Source organism: Camponotus floridanus, unplaced genomic scaffold (genome assembly GCF_003227725.1).
Source record: "Camponotus floridanus strain SB8 unplaced genomic scaffold, Cflo_v7.5 scaffold55, whole genome shotgun sequence".
Classification (NCBI taxonomy): domain Eukaryota; kingdom Metazoa; phylum Arthropoda; class Insecta; order Hymenoptera; family Formicidae; genus Camponotus; species Camponotus floridanus.
This window is the reverse complement of record NW_020229714.1, coordinates 957174-974363: the sequence shown is the minus strand read 5'-3', so window position 1 is coordinate 974363 and position 17190 is coordinate 957174. Positions and strand designations below refer to the sequence as shown.

General features: G+C 43.2%; 1 protein-coding gene across 4 annotated transcripts in view; it reads left to right on the top strand.

Moving 5' to 3' along the window:
* The first annotated feature begins 468 nt into the window (after positions 1-468).
* The window catches only part of LOC105253826 (CUGBP Elav-like family member 4), a 534430-nt gene continuing 517708 nt past the window's right edge, over positions 469-17190 (top strand). For 2 of the 4 annotated variants that reach the window (XM_025412718.1, XM_025412719.1), the window contains exon 1: positions 469-661. In XM_025412718.1, the coding sequence (XP_025268503.1) occupies positions 484-661 (178 nt within the window). In that variant the 5' untranslated portion in view covers positions 469-483. Of the gene's footprint in view, positions 662-11232; positions 12508-17190 lie in introns of those variants that run through there. The other 2 variants (XM_025412721.1, XM_011262131.1) reach the window with 1 other exon arrangement.

Sequence of the window (17190 nt, the reverse complement as noted above, 5' to 3'; positions counted from 1 at the left end):
CTATCTCGCTTCTTCGTTGTCTTGCTGTTCTTCACTAACGCGCCTCGCTCCATTTTCTGTTCCTACGAAGATTACGCTATCGTGTATTTTTTATCGAGCTTCTGATTAAAACCAGACCATTCTTACCAACCACCCGTTAACTGTTCAGCGTGACCGCCGTTTTCGACGAATTACACTTCCGTTTCACGACAATCTTCTTCCTAGAAGAGTTAACAAGTACCTCCGTGAGGACGATCTTTCCCTTTTTTACTTCCTTCATATGTCAAGTACTCACTGACTCCATCCCAGTCGTGCTTTATGTGCATGGCGATAAGTAATCAGCGAGTTGCATCGTTCGCTCGAGGCCACGTGGTGACCGGTGGCCATCTTTAAAGGTGAAAGGAAAAAAGTGACAAGGGTGGTGTGCGTTGAAAGGCAAATTTCGGTGAAGAAAGTGACCGTGAAACTTAGCTCCGTGAAACCTCAGCTTATTTGAGCTAAGAAATGCTGATACCCGTCTCGACGTCGCCATCATCCAGCAACGGTGAAGGCGCTATCAAGCTCTTTGTCGGACAGATACCGCGTCATCTCGAAGAGGACGCCCTTCGTCCAATGTTTGAGGAATTTGGCAAGATTTACGAATTCACCGTTCTCAAGGATAAGTACACGGGACTACACAAGGGTAAGACGGAAAATATGAAACATTCTAGAATTCTAGAAATTCGTTAAAAAACCCAGTTGGAAAAGAGATTACGCTTCTTTTGAGAATTTATAAAGCGTCCGTCTTGGAATACTGAAGCTACGCGATAAAAATTAAAAGTGACCTTTTCAGAGAAATATCAGAAATATAAAATTCCACGTTGGCAGCGTATTAAAATTTTTTTAATCCGCTTCTCGTACAAACGTTAGAGAGGAAAACTATTACATAACGTCCGCGTTTCTGCGAAATGTCATTTAGCGGTGGCACGACGTCGCGCGCCGACGTTACGAAATTATTTTTACGAAATACCGCAGTCGCCGGCCACTAAATCCAAGCGGCCGGGCGCTCATTAATTTTTCAGCCGCGCAAGGACACGTAGAACTCGTTGCGTCGAGTGAAGCGTAATTCCGGCGGTAACGATGAAGCGAGAGCACGCGCGCGCACGCGTACGAGCACACCCTCGGCGGCTTTCGAAGCGCGACCGGGAGATTAATCAGGATTTATTCTTTTATCCCCCGCGACGTAGTATATGGCGTCCGGGGGACCGCGGTCAGGGTCGCGCGGAGAAGAGAGAGAGAGAGAGGGGGGGGAAGGATGAAGGGATGTGCAGTGAAATGAGGGAAGAGAAGTCAGGGAAGGGATCGTGTGGGTGCGAGAGCGTGCTAAGCCACGGCGAAACAATAAATTTCGCGGGCATTCACGTCGATCGCCGAGAGGATGAGCCGACGTCGACGATCGACGGCCTTTGTTGGCCGACCGTAAGCCAACTCCTCTCCTTCCACCTACCCGGTGCAACACCCTACTGCGCGCCGTTTCCTCTCCCCGTATCCTCTTCTGCCGTCCCCATCCTCCGGCGTGATGCACCAGCCAGACGTCGACGAACCTGATACAATGAGACAGCGCTCGTGGACGCGTTTCGGGCTGCTTCCGCGGCGGAAACTTGCCCCGGAAACGGGGACTTTAACACCGACGTGCCCGATTACCAGTCACAGCCTCTCTTCGACGACGGGCTATCCAACGCCATCATTCGATCCTCGGTGCTCGAATTACGACAGGAACGCGTTACGCGATACCTTGATGCTAGAGGTAGAGAGGTACGACGAGGGGAGGTGATAGGCGAGACGAGGGAGAATGATACGCGAAAAAGAGCAGAAGCCAGAGAGAAAAGCTTTGCCGTCGTCGCGCGGTGCTAAGGGTATGGTTGGGATTTTCGAGGGGTATTTGGAAAAATGAGACAACGCTCCGAGACCGGTTGGATCGTCTTCATGAATTGTGCATCAGTCGGAAAGAGCCGAGCGCCATGCGATACCGCGCGGAAATTCGGTCTCGGCGGTCGCTTCGTTATTCCGGAGCCGATTTTGTAATGGAGAAGTCATGTTATTCGATACTTATCAATAATGGAGGACGCGCGCGATATGGTGGCGAAAATTTCAAACGCGCTAGTTGTCCACGTAGCCGTATAAAGCTTAGCTTGGCTGCGAAAGAGATAGAGAGGAAGAGAGAGAGGGAAAGATAGAAAGCGCGCGGCTGTCGCAGAAAATCCGCGCGGTTAGAAATTCGCCGGCTCTGAAAATAACGGACTTTACCGGGCTCTACGAAGCGCCGACGTTACCCTTCGGCGGTCTCCGTTTATTTAATTTGCAGGAAAAATGGCCGCAATCCGCTCGCCTGACCGTAGCCGGGTATGACGTCGGAGACGGGGGAAGGGCGAAACGTAGGTATTTTACAATAAATATCCGGCCGATAAGCTGCACACAATCCCGGTGCACCATAGGGGGAAGGGTGAAACGCATTTTTATTTTTGTAAGCACGCGGAATTTATGGTTGACGAATGGTCGTTCGAGTTTTTGCCTGGAAATAGCTCGTTAATCTTTCGAATTATCCTCCCTTCCAACTTTGCCGAGTTGCGCGGCTCACAGCGTCCACAACTCAACGATTTTCCATTGTTACAACCGCGAAAATACGTAGGAAAATTCTATATTCTAAACAATATGTATATATATATATATATATATTTTTTTTTTTTTCATAAACTTTCATCAAGCTATTATGCATACTTTTGTTATGTGAATCTAGTTATTTGTATGGTGCTTATATATATATATATATCTGAAAGCAGAGAGACTTTAAGACAGAAACTCTTAAAACAGACAGAAGTTGGATAATTAAGTCTGAGGATTATTATTTTAATTTTGTAATTATAACTTATAAATATTAAAACAATTTATAATTATGTATTGATTTGAAAACATAATAGCTTCGTCATCAAAACGTTTACTTTAATATTTCAATAACACTAATTAATTGTCAGGTTTATACATACTATATATATATATATATATATATATATATATATATATATATATAAGCATATGTATTTTAGAAATTTCGAATACTTTTCTCTCAATTATGCTCTCTTGCTACTTTCCCCTTTTGAGAGAGTTTTTCAAAGCATATCGTTGAACTATTATATCGATCTGACTCGATGAAACAAACGGCGGACGAGGGGAATGATTTTATCAACGTCGAATCGAATGCATTCGCTCGCATTGACGCATGTCCACTAAATCAAGTAATTCCGTGTCTACATACATCATGCACGTCGGACTTAAATCTGTACCGATAGGAATCAACTGCGGTGCAGTCTCAGTAATTTTGGAAATATACCGTTGAAACGTTACAACACGCTTATCGAGATATGTATCATAAAACCCATGAGGTTATTTGTATCATGAGAGATCAGCTGTTAAGCTAATCATACATTCACCCCGAATTAAATTATGAATCGAACGGATAATCTATTAGCGCATAGGTAGGAAACTTCTATATATAAAACTTCTATATTTGCAATACTATTTTTTTATTCACAAATATATTTGACATATATTGAAATACTTTAAATATAAATATGTGAAGTATTTTTATCTCTTTATTCATGTTCTCTAAATTGAAGTTTGATTTCTAACGTACGAATCAAACAGCGTATTTTACGATATTTTCAATAAATGCGATTATCTCGGCGAATTGCAGAAATGGTAGAGCATTATTATATGATACGTAGTTTTTCCTTAACAGCCATCCGAAAGCGGAAAGTTTCTTTTTGTTTCCACTTTTCACGGGACTGTGCTACATCACGAAGATGGGAGAGGACGCGAAGGGAAGACGCGGAGAGAGATGGGCCCGAGTTAGGGAAAGGTAATGCTCGACGGTGACGAGGCTGCAACCGACACGGCAGTCTCGTAGTTTCGAAACAGCTCTCCAATTTTAATGAGACCCGTCTATTTCCCCGCGATTCTGTCTCCGTGTTACGGCTTACCTTTGTGTAATTATATTTTGATTCCCCTAGCTGTGTGTGTGTGTGTGCGCGCGCGCGCGCATCCTGTCTCTTCCCTCGGTTCGCTTCATTCTCTTCCTCTCTTACCGTCCGCGCCTCATCCGGTTGCGGATTCCAACTCCTGCCTCCTAGTTATCAATTTATATGCGTTCTCTCCCCTCTTTCCTGTTGTTTCTCTCGGTGCCATCTCGAATGTACGCGAGCATCAATAAGGAAGTGTTATTTTCATTTAACAGTATCGAGCCATTGTCGAAGACATAGTGACCTACCCCTCGTCTATAGTTACCCTCGTGTGCCTCGTTTTTCTCGCGGCACGTTCGTCTCCGGATTGAATTACGACTCGGATTAAATAAAAAACCGCTCGCGCTCCACCTCCTCGTGGAGGCGGGAATTTAGTTTTGCATCTTCTTTATTCCGATGCTCGCTCCATTGGCATCCGTACTTAATTACTGGGTAGTTACGATACTTCGGTGACTTCTCTCGTCGGTATAAGAGAGGCGTTCCTGCCCCATCTCTGTTCTCTCTTGTCCCACTGCCAGCGTTGCTGTAAGTACTAATGAACGGGCTGAATTATAACTTTGAAGGCGAGTAAGGAAATAATTCAGTTGTTTCGCCACAATCACGGATATTCTAGTAAATTCGATTTATTTCCGATTTCTTAATCGAATTGCGTGTATTTCGTTGGAGAAATCATGACGCTAGATTTTGCCTACAAGACTGGCGATTTCCTCATGATCTATTGAAGCTTTTAAAGAGAAAAGCTGTAACTTTGATCTTGGCTTCAATAATGAAGATCTCGGCGTTACTGGCAATTTCGACGACGGCTGAACAAAACGGTCGCATTTTCTTTCAATTGCGAGCATTTGCCCGTTCACGGAAGAGGATTTAAAGAAGGCACGTTCGATTTGCCGACATACACAAACACACACACACACACACAGAGAAGTGTGTGTACAGTATATATTGATTCGAGTGATAACTACGAGTTTAACTCTCGCGAATGGTTTGCTCGTTTCAGCATATTTAACAGTAGAGAAGTACCAGGAAGGGCTCAGCTGCCGGGGTGGTTGGCACATGGGGACCATGGCACACGCCATTACAATGGCAACCAACCCCACCAGCGACCTTTCCGCAATCTCCCTTCCCTCTTTCTCTCTTTCTCTTTTTCTCTCTCTTTCTCTCTTCCTCATTCTCTTGGCGCGAGGGTTGTCCGTCCATCCGTCCGTCCGTCCGTCCGTCCGTCCGTCCGTCAGTCCGCCTCCCCCGTCGCGTGCACGGACGTATGTTATCCTACTTTTTTGCCGCAGGCTCTCTACATCCGTCTCTCTTTCCGTCCCGTCCGACGGATCGATCGAGAGTGCATGCATCGCACTCTCGCTCATTGGGAATTGACGGGATCATACAACGATGTTAGCGTCCATGATGAAATGTTACACTCGTTTGTCGCGTGTAAATCTGTCAACGTGATATTCTTTGCGTGATCAAACGATCTTTATCGCTATAGGAACTAATGCGCGACATTGCGTGTAGTATAAGCACTAGAGTAGAACAAAATAGAATTTTATTATGATCTACGTCATATGTTTTCAAATAAGAATTTAACGTAGAATGATTAAAATCTTGAAAGTCACTCAAATTTTTGCATGATAATTTTCGCGCGTATATATTCTTATAATAATCTTTATTCTGTGTTTTTTCCGCATTAAATATTATCGAGAAGAACGAAAAATCTAGTGCCCTACCGTTTTATCATCATCTCGCTCTCTTATCTGTATATATCAAGGATTTCACCCCGCGTGGGCGCGCGGGATGAAGAATGCGAAATCCATTGAGAATATAATACGCGAATAGGTTGTTCCGGCGTAAACATCAGGCGAGAGACGGGAGAGACGAGGAGAAAGAGCGAGAAAGCCGAGTGTGCGATAGTAGAATAGGTTACGGGCGAACACTCGCGTAAGAAGGATTTGCACGATAGAAGGGGAAAGACGCTGGGGAAATAAGGTAATACCTGCGGCTTTGTCTCGATCGGGAGCAAGGAGAGTCGCTGTAAAGGAAAATACGAAAAGGGATAAGTAGTGCTGCCTTCTCTCTCTCGCTCGCTCTTCTCCTTCTTTTTTCAACCCCTCTTTCCCTCTTTCTCTCTTTCTTTCTCTCTCTCTCTCTCTCTCTCTCCTTCTCTGGTCTTCCGTTATTACATCGAAAGGAGAGCAGACGGCTATTGCGCTGGTATCAAACTAAAATTACACTCTCGCACGGCACGGGGTGGAGGGGGAGGAAAGGGAAGAAGTTCAGAGCGCTCGTCGAAGCCGCCCGCCGGAAAATTCCGGACCGTCGAACGCGAAGAATGGGAATTCCCATCGAGGCAGCAACGGGAGGTAGGATCTCGAGATGGGAGGCATAACCTGCCGCTGCATTTCTCGCCGTTCGTTGTTCCGCGGAACAACGCGAAATCCTCGCAACGTGATTGCGGGCGGTATCGTCAGGATTCATTCGCCGGGGAACAGGAATTTTTCGGGTTTTATCATTGTTTCGTGTGTATGCGTGTGGAAACTAACACTATCGCGCTATATTAAAAGTCAGTAAATATGGAGAACATTTCTCTATGTGTGTGTGATAGTAATAATACTAATTGATATTTATCTTTTGTTTCCAAATCTCTTTAAACATTGAGGATAAAAAGAGATAAAAATCATTGAAAGATGTAGATGGTAGCTACATCAGCATTGCATAAAATTTGCATACGTAAACTATGACAATGTGTATATATTCAAAAATAATAGAAACGGTATATGGTGATTTTTCAAAAGTTAAAATTCATCTTTTTCTATCAAAAGTTCAACAACTTGTGAGCGTTGTTGTACATACTGCTGCAAATACAATGAAATATACAATTACAAGTTACATAAAATGTTCCGTAATTTAAAATGTTAAAAAATGAAACTTTTTCGCAATTTTTTTATATGTTATGTGAACTAGCGTTGTATGCAAATTAAAATGCTAAATTAAAGTACTGAACTTTTCTGTGTGTGTACCACACGTTTCTTTTAAACACCGAATAATGTTTACTGTATTTAAAAAATTACAATGTTATCGTATTTTTTTTTTTTTTTGCAAAACTAACAAATATTCTTCTCCCGCTGCATGAGCAACAGCTATACCTGCACGAGACTAGACCCTTTAAACGCGGTAACCATTATCTACTGAAATTATTTTGTACGATGCACGCGAGCGGCCGAATTTTCATGCGCAAGTTAAATATTAGCGTCGTCGTTTTAGGTTCGCACACACGAGAGTGATTTATAGCTCAGGACATGAGATAATTGAGACTGTAGAAGGAACGTCAGTGTGCCTTCGCTCGTGGCGAGGCTCCTCTTTTACCTCCTCATCGTCATCTATATTCACTATCCAGTTTAGAGCGTGCTTTTCCCCCCTTCTCCCCCTCCCCTCGTAGTCTAATGTCTTAATCTTTCGTGTGTGAAGAATTGGGCCGGGCCAAATGAAATTTGCATAGTCGTTACCAGCCCGCCTTTACCGAAGGATAGTTCCTTAGATCCGCCCCAAGCTCTTTTGGCTCTCTCGGAAAAGAAGACTGGTACCATGATCCGTTTGATTGCTTAGGATAACATTCGTCTCGTCGCTGATCCGAATCTTCAATGAGGGGAATTTAAAGAGCACATTTTCGTGTATGTCATAAAAGGATACACGTATATAGATATATACGTAAGAATATATATATAATTATACATAATAAATATAATTATAATATATTTTTATCCTAGATATATTTCAATCTTCGATAAATCGTGCTCTTAAAGAGCTTCTACTTTTTAATTTTTTCTTCCTTCTTTATATTTCAAAACTGTAATAAATATTTGTCATTCAATCGAATTGATCGAATTTAAGTTGCGACGAAAATACGTGTCGCTTTACAACAATGGGCGTCGTACTCTACGATTTTCCAAGTAAATAAATTATGCATGTGGCGAGCGCGCCAAACGTTTCTGGCTTTCCAAGTTATATATCCAATACGATAACGCGGATAAAGGATGTCAGGGGTGTCTTCGATCGATCTTTAATAAGCGTTTCGTTTCGCGGATAACGGATTCAAGATATATCTATACGAGGGGAGGCGCGGGGGGTTTCGCATGGTAAAGGAGGATGTAGGAATAACGTAGAACGCGTTGCCTAGGTCGGGAGGTTTAGAAGCTACTACGGAGCCGATAAGGGTTTGCCAGGCATGCCCGTTAACGACTATGTAAATTGACGGGTCTATTTATTCTAACCGTCGGTATCGAAAGCGCGCTAAATGAAGAAATCAGAGGCCGGTAGTACGAACCGTCGCTTCAAGATACGCTCGATCAATTACGTCGATATATTAAATTAAAGTACAATTATTTCTCAATAAGCGTTTGTTTCTCTGCAATTGAAGGAAATCGGATCTTCCGATTTTTGTATATGTTTTGTCTTCCTTCTGTACATTATCTCGTCGCTACATTCCCCGTTTCATCGTTGATCTCGATATCTCACGTTGAACCGAATCGCAAATATAAATTTAGTGCCGACAAAATAGCTTTTTCGATAGGTACTCGATAAGAGAAGAGGAGAGAAGAGAGAGAGAAAGAGAAAGAGAGAATGAGAGAGAAAGAGAGAGAGAGACAGTGTGGGCTATCATAACGTCCTGTCCAACCATTTTATTGCAATGCTAAAGTAGGTATTGATCCGAATCCAGGAGAATCACGAACTAAGGTGCTCGACGACCATCGATCCGTCGTAGGGGGGGAGGACGAGATGAAGGGAGGAAGAGGTGGAGGGTAATCATTTTCCGTGTCCTCCTGCTCCTCCTCCTCTTCCGTCGGTTATCCGAATTGGGTTCGAGGGGGTCTCGTCGGAAAGTTGGGGACTAGGAGAGGACACAAACACCTCCGTTCGGGCAACGAAGAAGAGAAGGGTACAGTAAGGCCTCGGTTGTGAGAAGAGGCGAAGGAGATTGAAGGAGGAAGAAGATAGGGAAAGAGAGACAACATTCCCTCGTCTCTTATATTCTCTCTCTCTCTCTCTTTCTCTCTCTTTTCTGTCTCTTCCTCCCGCTCTTGAACGAGAGGATGCATGAGAGACTGCTCCAGACCGTGGAGAGGAGAGAGGGTGCTGCCTTAGGGTTCATTATTCAGGGCTATTGATTTCCATCCAACTCCTACCATCAGCCCACCCAACGCCACCGGCGACCGTGAGCGAGGGAGAAAGAGGGATTGAGCGATGGAGATAGAACGAGAACGAGATTGACGGGTGGCTGTTCTCTCTCGCGAGCTTCCTATCTCTCCTTCTTTCTTTTCTTTAGACCCTCAACATTTCTGCTTCCAGCATGCTGCATCAATCTACATACTGACTGACATCTGTTTAAACCGAGCTGCTCGACCATGACTAAGCCGCGTCTTATAATACCGATCGTTATTTACGACGTTCGAATTTAATCCGTTTATATTGACATATATATATATTACCTTATAGTATAGTCATAAATCGCTTATCGAAAATGTTTAAAAACACATAGCGAGAATTCAACTTTATACCATAAATATAGATGTCAAAAGAGATACGTATCCCGACGTTCGAAAATAGATTTGTCTTTCCCTCTTTTTCTCTTTCCCTTTCGAAACTGTCTACTTTTGCAAATTCTCGGAGTAGCGTTATCCTTGCCGGTCCTTCATCTAGGATTCGGATTTCTCCGTCGGTTCCTATGGAGTTGACGGAGTTAGGAAGAAACTTCGAAACTTTCCACCCATAACGGCGGTCCGATAGGGCTTCCAAGCTTTCTCTTCGGAATTTCGTGCCTTGGGTTTCCTGTTTGTGGAGGATCAGCTTGAGGATCATGGATAATGCCGCAAGACCAACGGCCAATCGGTTTTATCCCTTTGTTTTCAAATCAGTATGGATAAAATATTGCATCGTCTGATTAACCAAGTTCGTGCTTTATCGTTCCAATGTGATATATGTTATTAAATCTTTTCATTACGTATTTCATTCGTAATATATATGCGGTCATATTAACATCACGACATAACAACACGACATGGAATACATTTGCAATGACTAATTGTTAATTACTAATTGTTAAAGCGGGCATATCAAAAATTATTGTGCAATATATTATACAAATGTATTACACAATTGTGTGCAAATTAATTCAGTATTAATATATAAACTATTTTAATAATTTTATCAAATTGTGATTGGACATATAATTTTTATTATATTATTGAATTTCAAACGTTTTCTTTTTCTATCTATGAATTTTATTTATTCATCATTCAACATATCTTTTTTTCTTTCTCTTATTTTTTGTTTAATTAAAAATATTTTAATAATGTATTAATATATTAATAATAATATAATAAAGATTTGATAGCAAGTTCTTATATAATGGCTCGATGTCTGAGCACATCTCATTTCTATTACTTATGCGCATCAGATATAATTATAAATTCATATAGATTGAAGCACATTTGTGATATTATTATATATTGCATATTTTCTTGCATTTCTCAATTGTGTATTATTTTTTTTATGTTATTTAGTAAACCTTGTTACTTTACAAATAATATAACGTTTATATTATTGCTATGTAATTCTTCACAAGAGAGAATTTTTTTATTAAATAATTCTAGCTTATAGTAAATAATGCATACAAATTTATTAATATATAATTTTTCCCATCGTATCTGTTAGGTAGATTAGCTCTGCAGATCGCTAAACGTATCTGATTCTCATGTTTAGATCAGGTAAGTTTGAGAGTTGTAACGTGTACATGCGTTACAATCAATTACTCGTCACGGGTTCCCGTTTTTCCGTCTCGAAATCGATCCAGTATGCGGAAGCAGCACGGGTTTGCTCTCTTTGACTGTGCCCAACGTGACGTAACGTAAAACCCCATTAGGTGTTAGCTCCTCCGTCGACGGTTAAACCGTTACTCGACTGCCGTTCGTAGGTGGAACGAGTCGAGCCGGTGTGGTATTGGTGGGTGGAATATATATAGGCAAAATTGGTAGAGGGAGAAGGAGAGAGAGGAGAGGAGAGAGAGAACACACCGGCGCGCAGGGTTGTACTGGCACTGTGGGTGCCTATAGGGATTGCAGCGCCGCGGGCGCCGGCGCGAAACGGTCGCTCGCAAGACCACCTCCGCGTGGTGGGCTCGTGACGTCAGCTATTCTCAGTGTGCGGAGAGCGACCGCAGTGTACACCATCTCCACGTTTTGGCAAAGGAGACGGCATCGAGTGCACGAGTTAAATCGCCGTTCGCACGACGCACGACGAACGATCAGCTGGATCACGCAGCGCGTCGTGCCCCCTTCTTCTCTTTCCCCTTTACTCCCTTCGCCCTGTCGTCGCTCACCCCGTTCGTCGCTCCGTAATCCCGGACGGATTACAAACGGATTTTTGTCAGTGGGGAAAGGACGCGTCGTTGTCGCCGTCATTCAGCTTTCGCGAGTTCTCCTTCCCGCGTCCGCTCGTCGCTCCGCTACGCTTCCGAAGTGACGCTGTTTCCTCTCCTTGATGTGTACGACGACGACGACGAGGCGGAGGACGGTCGGTAGTCACGCGGTCGACGCTCTCGCCGGCGGTATCAGCGTTTCGGAGTCGAGTAACACCTAGCACGAGGAGCGTTCACTGCGGGGACGCCGCGGGTGACGAGATTCTCGGAACGACGATCCTCCCCCCCGCGTATCGATGGTGATGTTGCTAACGTTATCGCTCGCGTTGGTGTCGAAACGTAACGAGTACTGATCAGGCGCGACGTTGTTCAATTTCGGATTCAGAACGTGAAGCGAGAGCCAGTGTCGTTTCTTCGGGCGGTTTCTTAGGACATCGAGGTTGCCTTTCCATTGTAGTGTCACGCGAATCAATTCGACGCTTTTCGCCAGTCGGTCCAAGCGATCCTCCGAAGTGCGACTTCATCCGAAGACACGTGGAGTCGAATCGGATCGCTCTTAGCTCACGTGGTCGTCGGATGCGTACCGGCGGCGCTCGTGGTTGCGCCACCCTCGCGCATTTAGACTCGTCGTGGGTGATTACGCGGCAATAGGAGGATTCTCCTCGCGCTCATAAGTAGTACGCGGTATTTATGCTGCCCCCGGGCACGCTCGACGTAATCCGTGCGAACGTCAACTGTACTCGGTGAGTGTTTGTTTGTGAGGACTGGCATCGTTTGTGTCGGACGACCACGAATTCCTGTGAATGAGTCGTTCATGTCGCGAATAGAAGGTGAGGGATGACGAATCTCCATCGCGACTCCGTTGAAGGGGACGACGAGGACTCGTGAAGACGACGACGATTCGCGAGCACGATTGTGACTACGAGACCGAGACACGGCGGCTCACTCGTGGCTTGCGATTCTTCGTAGAACTCCAGGGATCCGCAAGCACGCGGAATCAAGCAGGCAGCGTGGAGCGCTCGGCGATTGTGTGGCCGCGCGCCGCGGATCTTTATCTCTATCAACCAGGTATCGAACATTATTGAGAAAAAGTATTTTTTGCACTTTGATTGATGATTTATTATATCTGCGATATGCGCGCGAAACATATCGTTACTTCGCGCGCGTATCTTTTTTTCATTTCCAAAGTTTATAAAATATTTGAAGCGTTTCTCTTTCAAATTTGAGAGCATTATTCCTGAATTGGGACGAAATTACATTGCGTGTCACTATTTGATAATGAGTTTATTACGTGAATAATATATACTTCGAGTGTTGTGGCAAACTTTTTCTAAATTATTTCGTATATATTTATTACTTTTTCTAAATTATTTCGTATATATTTATTACATTACTTATTTTGTATCGGAAGAATTAATTTTAAATCGCGAATTATTGGATTGAAAACGAGACAATTGAATATTATTTTTTTCTCGAGGACAGCTACTTTGCATCGCTCGTTGTATATCTATTTATGAAGGGCGCGCGAGAGATGGAAATGAAAAGGTATAAGTTATTGCGTAGATACTTGACACGATTTATGCTCCGCGGGCTATCCTCGTTTTAATATCCGCCGACTTGCACGAATTTTACATTTTCTACCTCCACAATTTTACATGACGGCGCGAGCCTCGAAAAAAGATGGCGAAGAACTTCTCGCGGTATGTCGGCCCATTCTTCAGTGACTGCAGCTGCGAGCTTTCGCCGCTTCGCGGGTGCATTCTTGCACCGCCGTGAGAGCATATTCCAAGTATGCTCAATAAGATTCATATCCGGTGACAAAGGGTGTGCTATTTTTCCGTAACATTGCATGCTTTGAGCGTTTTTAAGCGAAACGCCTATTTTTTACCAGTCGGGATATTGTTTATAGCGCTAAAGAAATTTATCGCTAATGGTCTAATATCACAAACAAGTATATACGATACTCGCGCAGAAATGCTCCGTTAATAAAAGTATAAGATTTTGGATATTGGAATTCTGATGGCTCACTTACTAATGACATATCAATGGTGAAGTATTCACGCTGCATAACTCTTTAGCCATCAAATTCGTGCTTTGAAAGAAGAGTAGCTGGCGAGCGAACTGGGAAAAGTTTAAAGGTTACGGTTCTATCAGACTGAACGGCGTGGTAAACTATCATCTTCGGCTTTGAAATGTTATTGGCTGGTTGAGGGATTTTTCAATGAGTTATACGCGCGCTGAAAATTGCAGGATCCAAGGAAGGAAACCGTGATAAAAGTCGATTAAACTTCCACGTTTTTTGTCGCGTCGTGGCACTCCGCGCCCAGTGCCACTTGAGTTTTGGTTTTGGCAGGGTCTGAAGAGTGTTTCCCTATATTTGCAATCGAGACAGGTTATAGCCTGACCCGAATCTTAAGCCAGACCACGGTCACGGGATGCCTCGGCGAACAGGCACGTAGTAACCTACACGCCAGGCTGTGCCAGGAGCGTCTTCCTTCCTTCCTCCTTTTTCCTCCCCGTGTTCGCTATATTTCCCTTCTTTCCCGTGGCCCTCGTCTGAAACTTTGCCTTCGGCCGGTTTGCGCTTCGTTCTATGCTTTCGCAAGGATCCACTCGATATAAAAGTAGTCGAATCTAGGTATTGTATGAGGAAAGTTTCAAACAAGTATGAAATAAATATATCAAGCATAAAAATTCTTCGTTCGCTGAAAAATTGTCTCTCTATTAAAATTTGCTCTCTTTTCCGCCACTCCCATAAAGTATTTCCTCGAAGGAGAAAAAAAAACACTTGATTTAAATGAAACGAAACATTGGATCGAGTTTATACTAACTTTTTCTTCGTTAATTCTGCGAAATAGAAGGAAAACAAGTACAATGTTACAATATTTATTTACGAAATATCAGATACTTTATACAGATAAAAAAATATCATTTAATTTACGTTATCTTTCTGTTTACGTTATTCCCTCGATCAAAGTGGTTAAACGATTTTTTTAACGTATAACGTATCTCGCTGCAATACTTGATGTGGTTTTTGATATTCCGGACGCATTTCGGACGCGATGTTGGTAAAGAGTCGCACTTGTTGGCGTCTAGGGACACAGGGACATTGGACGTGGAACATCGAAGAGCCGGTGGAGAGAAGGTAGTGGTAGTGGAGGGCGAGGATCGCACTCGGAGGGACACTGGAAAGCGAAGCGAGTGCGCGGTGGTCAGCCCGGAGGGTCTCTTGGGAGATTTCTGGACCGCAGTCCTAAATCAGGTTTCATTCCCCCGGCGAGTCTCTGGCACCTCAAACCCTTCTCCTCCCTTTCTCTCTCTCTGTCTCTCTTTCTCTCTCAATTTCATCGAACCTGCCTGCGATATACCGAACAAAGCAAACGAGCGACTCGCTCTACAACTCTTTTTTTTACGCTCGGCAATTTTCTTCTACGTATCGTATAGCGTCGAGGGTGAAAGACGGAAAATAATCTGAACTGAGAAAATACTTAAACGCCACCCGAGATGTGCGATTCGACGACTAGATGATTTTATTGCCTCCACGCAATTTTTTTTAGTGGATTGAGAAGAATATTATTCTCACGAACTACACGTCTTCTGTCGTGATGTTATTTCGCGTGTGAATATGTAAAGTCGAGGGAGACTAATCATCGCTGTAACGGGGAGGATGATCGTTCGACCGGGAGATTTGCACGAGGCATATGCATTATCGCAAACGATATCGCAATGGTCCAGGCGCGGGTTATGCACACCGACGCAGTCACACATATAGACAATTCGTAGACACGTGCGCATAAGATAGCGAGCACACGGATCTCGGATACACAGCACGAACGAAGGGAGATAATTTCTTGTGCAAATAACTTTTTCGGTTATATCGATGACTTTGCGGGAGATAGAGATAATCCTCTTTCCGTGTAAATAATATATATCAATTTTTTAATAACCATTAATTTCACGGAATTGTACTTTCTGCATATTATCCAGCTACAATCAAATGATGACGAATTAATTAAATTTTCTTTTGCACGTGAATATCTCGCCGAAAGACAGAGATAGCAATTACCGAAACTCGCCTAACAACGTCGACGTGTGTCAAACTGTTTCGCGTACGCTCTCACAAAGTGCCGGCATATATATTCGCGAGCACGAGCAGGAATCGGGGACCGCCTTTGTATTATTACGGCCGGAACATTACAGAAAGAGATACTCTCGCGCGCTTTCTACGCGCTCCGTTGCTCTGTATGCAACGCGACGGCGGCGACGACCTATGCCGTTACGCCCATAAACATAGATCAAGCTCAACAATGGCCCGCCGGTAAACGTATTGACATTTTATACTTCCCACCAACGCTGACTGGTTGCCTCTGCGCGGTGTGTTACTCAAACTGCGATACCGGGACAAACTGCAGGATATGCTGTCCTCGCCGCGATTCTACGCACGACGAGATGCTAATGGACGAGAGCGATACGGCGGATAGATTTATGAATGGCTGGCGATCGAAGACGCGTCCGAAATGCCGTTAATTTACGGATCCGCGATCACGGAAGTCGGGATAGGAGATGAATTGAAACTGCAACTTCGAAGTAAGATAACTCAACGCATTACTCCTCCTCGGTTTCTCTCCATTCGATCTTTACATGATAATAACAGATTAAATTTGTCAGGAAATATTTAGAGATGTGAAAATGTACAAATCTTGTGGAACACACTTTTCGTGTGTTGCATCTTTGATATAAATAATAATTTGTATATTTAATAATATATATAATGTATGATTAAACGCGCGTGCTCGATTCACTTGCATATAGGCGTGAAAACTTGTGTAATCAATTGGATATGCCAGGCTATTATCTTGCGTAAATGACGTTAAATCAGATTGATGGGCGATAATCTCCGTGCCTCTCGGCACCAGGGAAGATACCTCGCTGAACGGTTGTTAACCTGATTCTAAACCATATGGCTGATATTGGGTTAATATGGTGAAAGTTCTCGGAGAGAACTTCTCATAGAAGTATGTTACGGGAACAGCTACGTCTGAGCGTATAACGCCGCGTTCTACTTAGGAAGAGCGATATTAAAGTAGATAAGGACAGTGTACAGTCGTACATGACGCGCGTTTCAATGCATCATCTCATTTTTATCATTTTTCTTGTAAACTATTTTTTTATTTATACTATGTTGCTTTCGTAGAACTTTTATCATCGCATACACACACACACACACACACACACACACATATATACATACACGCGTGCGTGTGTTTTGAAATATTTTTTTTAACGATATCTCTTTCTCTCTTTCTTATTTTCTCAGAGATTTGACGTTCTTAAAATAATTGAAATATCATTGTCATCTTTCCTATGGATTAAGTTCGCATACAGAAATGCATATTCATTGTATGAATATCATCTTCTTACGTAACTCGAGATTATCACGCAAATGTTACTTGAATGCCAATATGTCGCAAATGTTAGCGCAAGATTGCGCCATTATAAACTCTTTGAACACGGAAGGAGAGGTAAGAGAAGGGTTAAATATTTATCGTAGTCACGCGCGCCGCATTATTCACGCTAGACTTACGGGCATGGTGTTATTTCTTTGGTAAGCTTAATTTAGAAGTAACAAGATTAACGAATGATTATTTGATCACATTAATCGTGTTATTCACGTGTGTGTTACCTAGTTTTATTTTTTCGCTATATTATGTAGCGTGTTTTTTTTAATGAAAGGGATATTTATTTTTATGC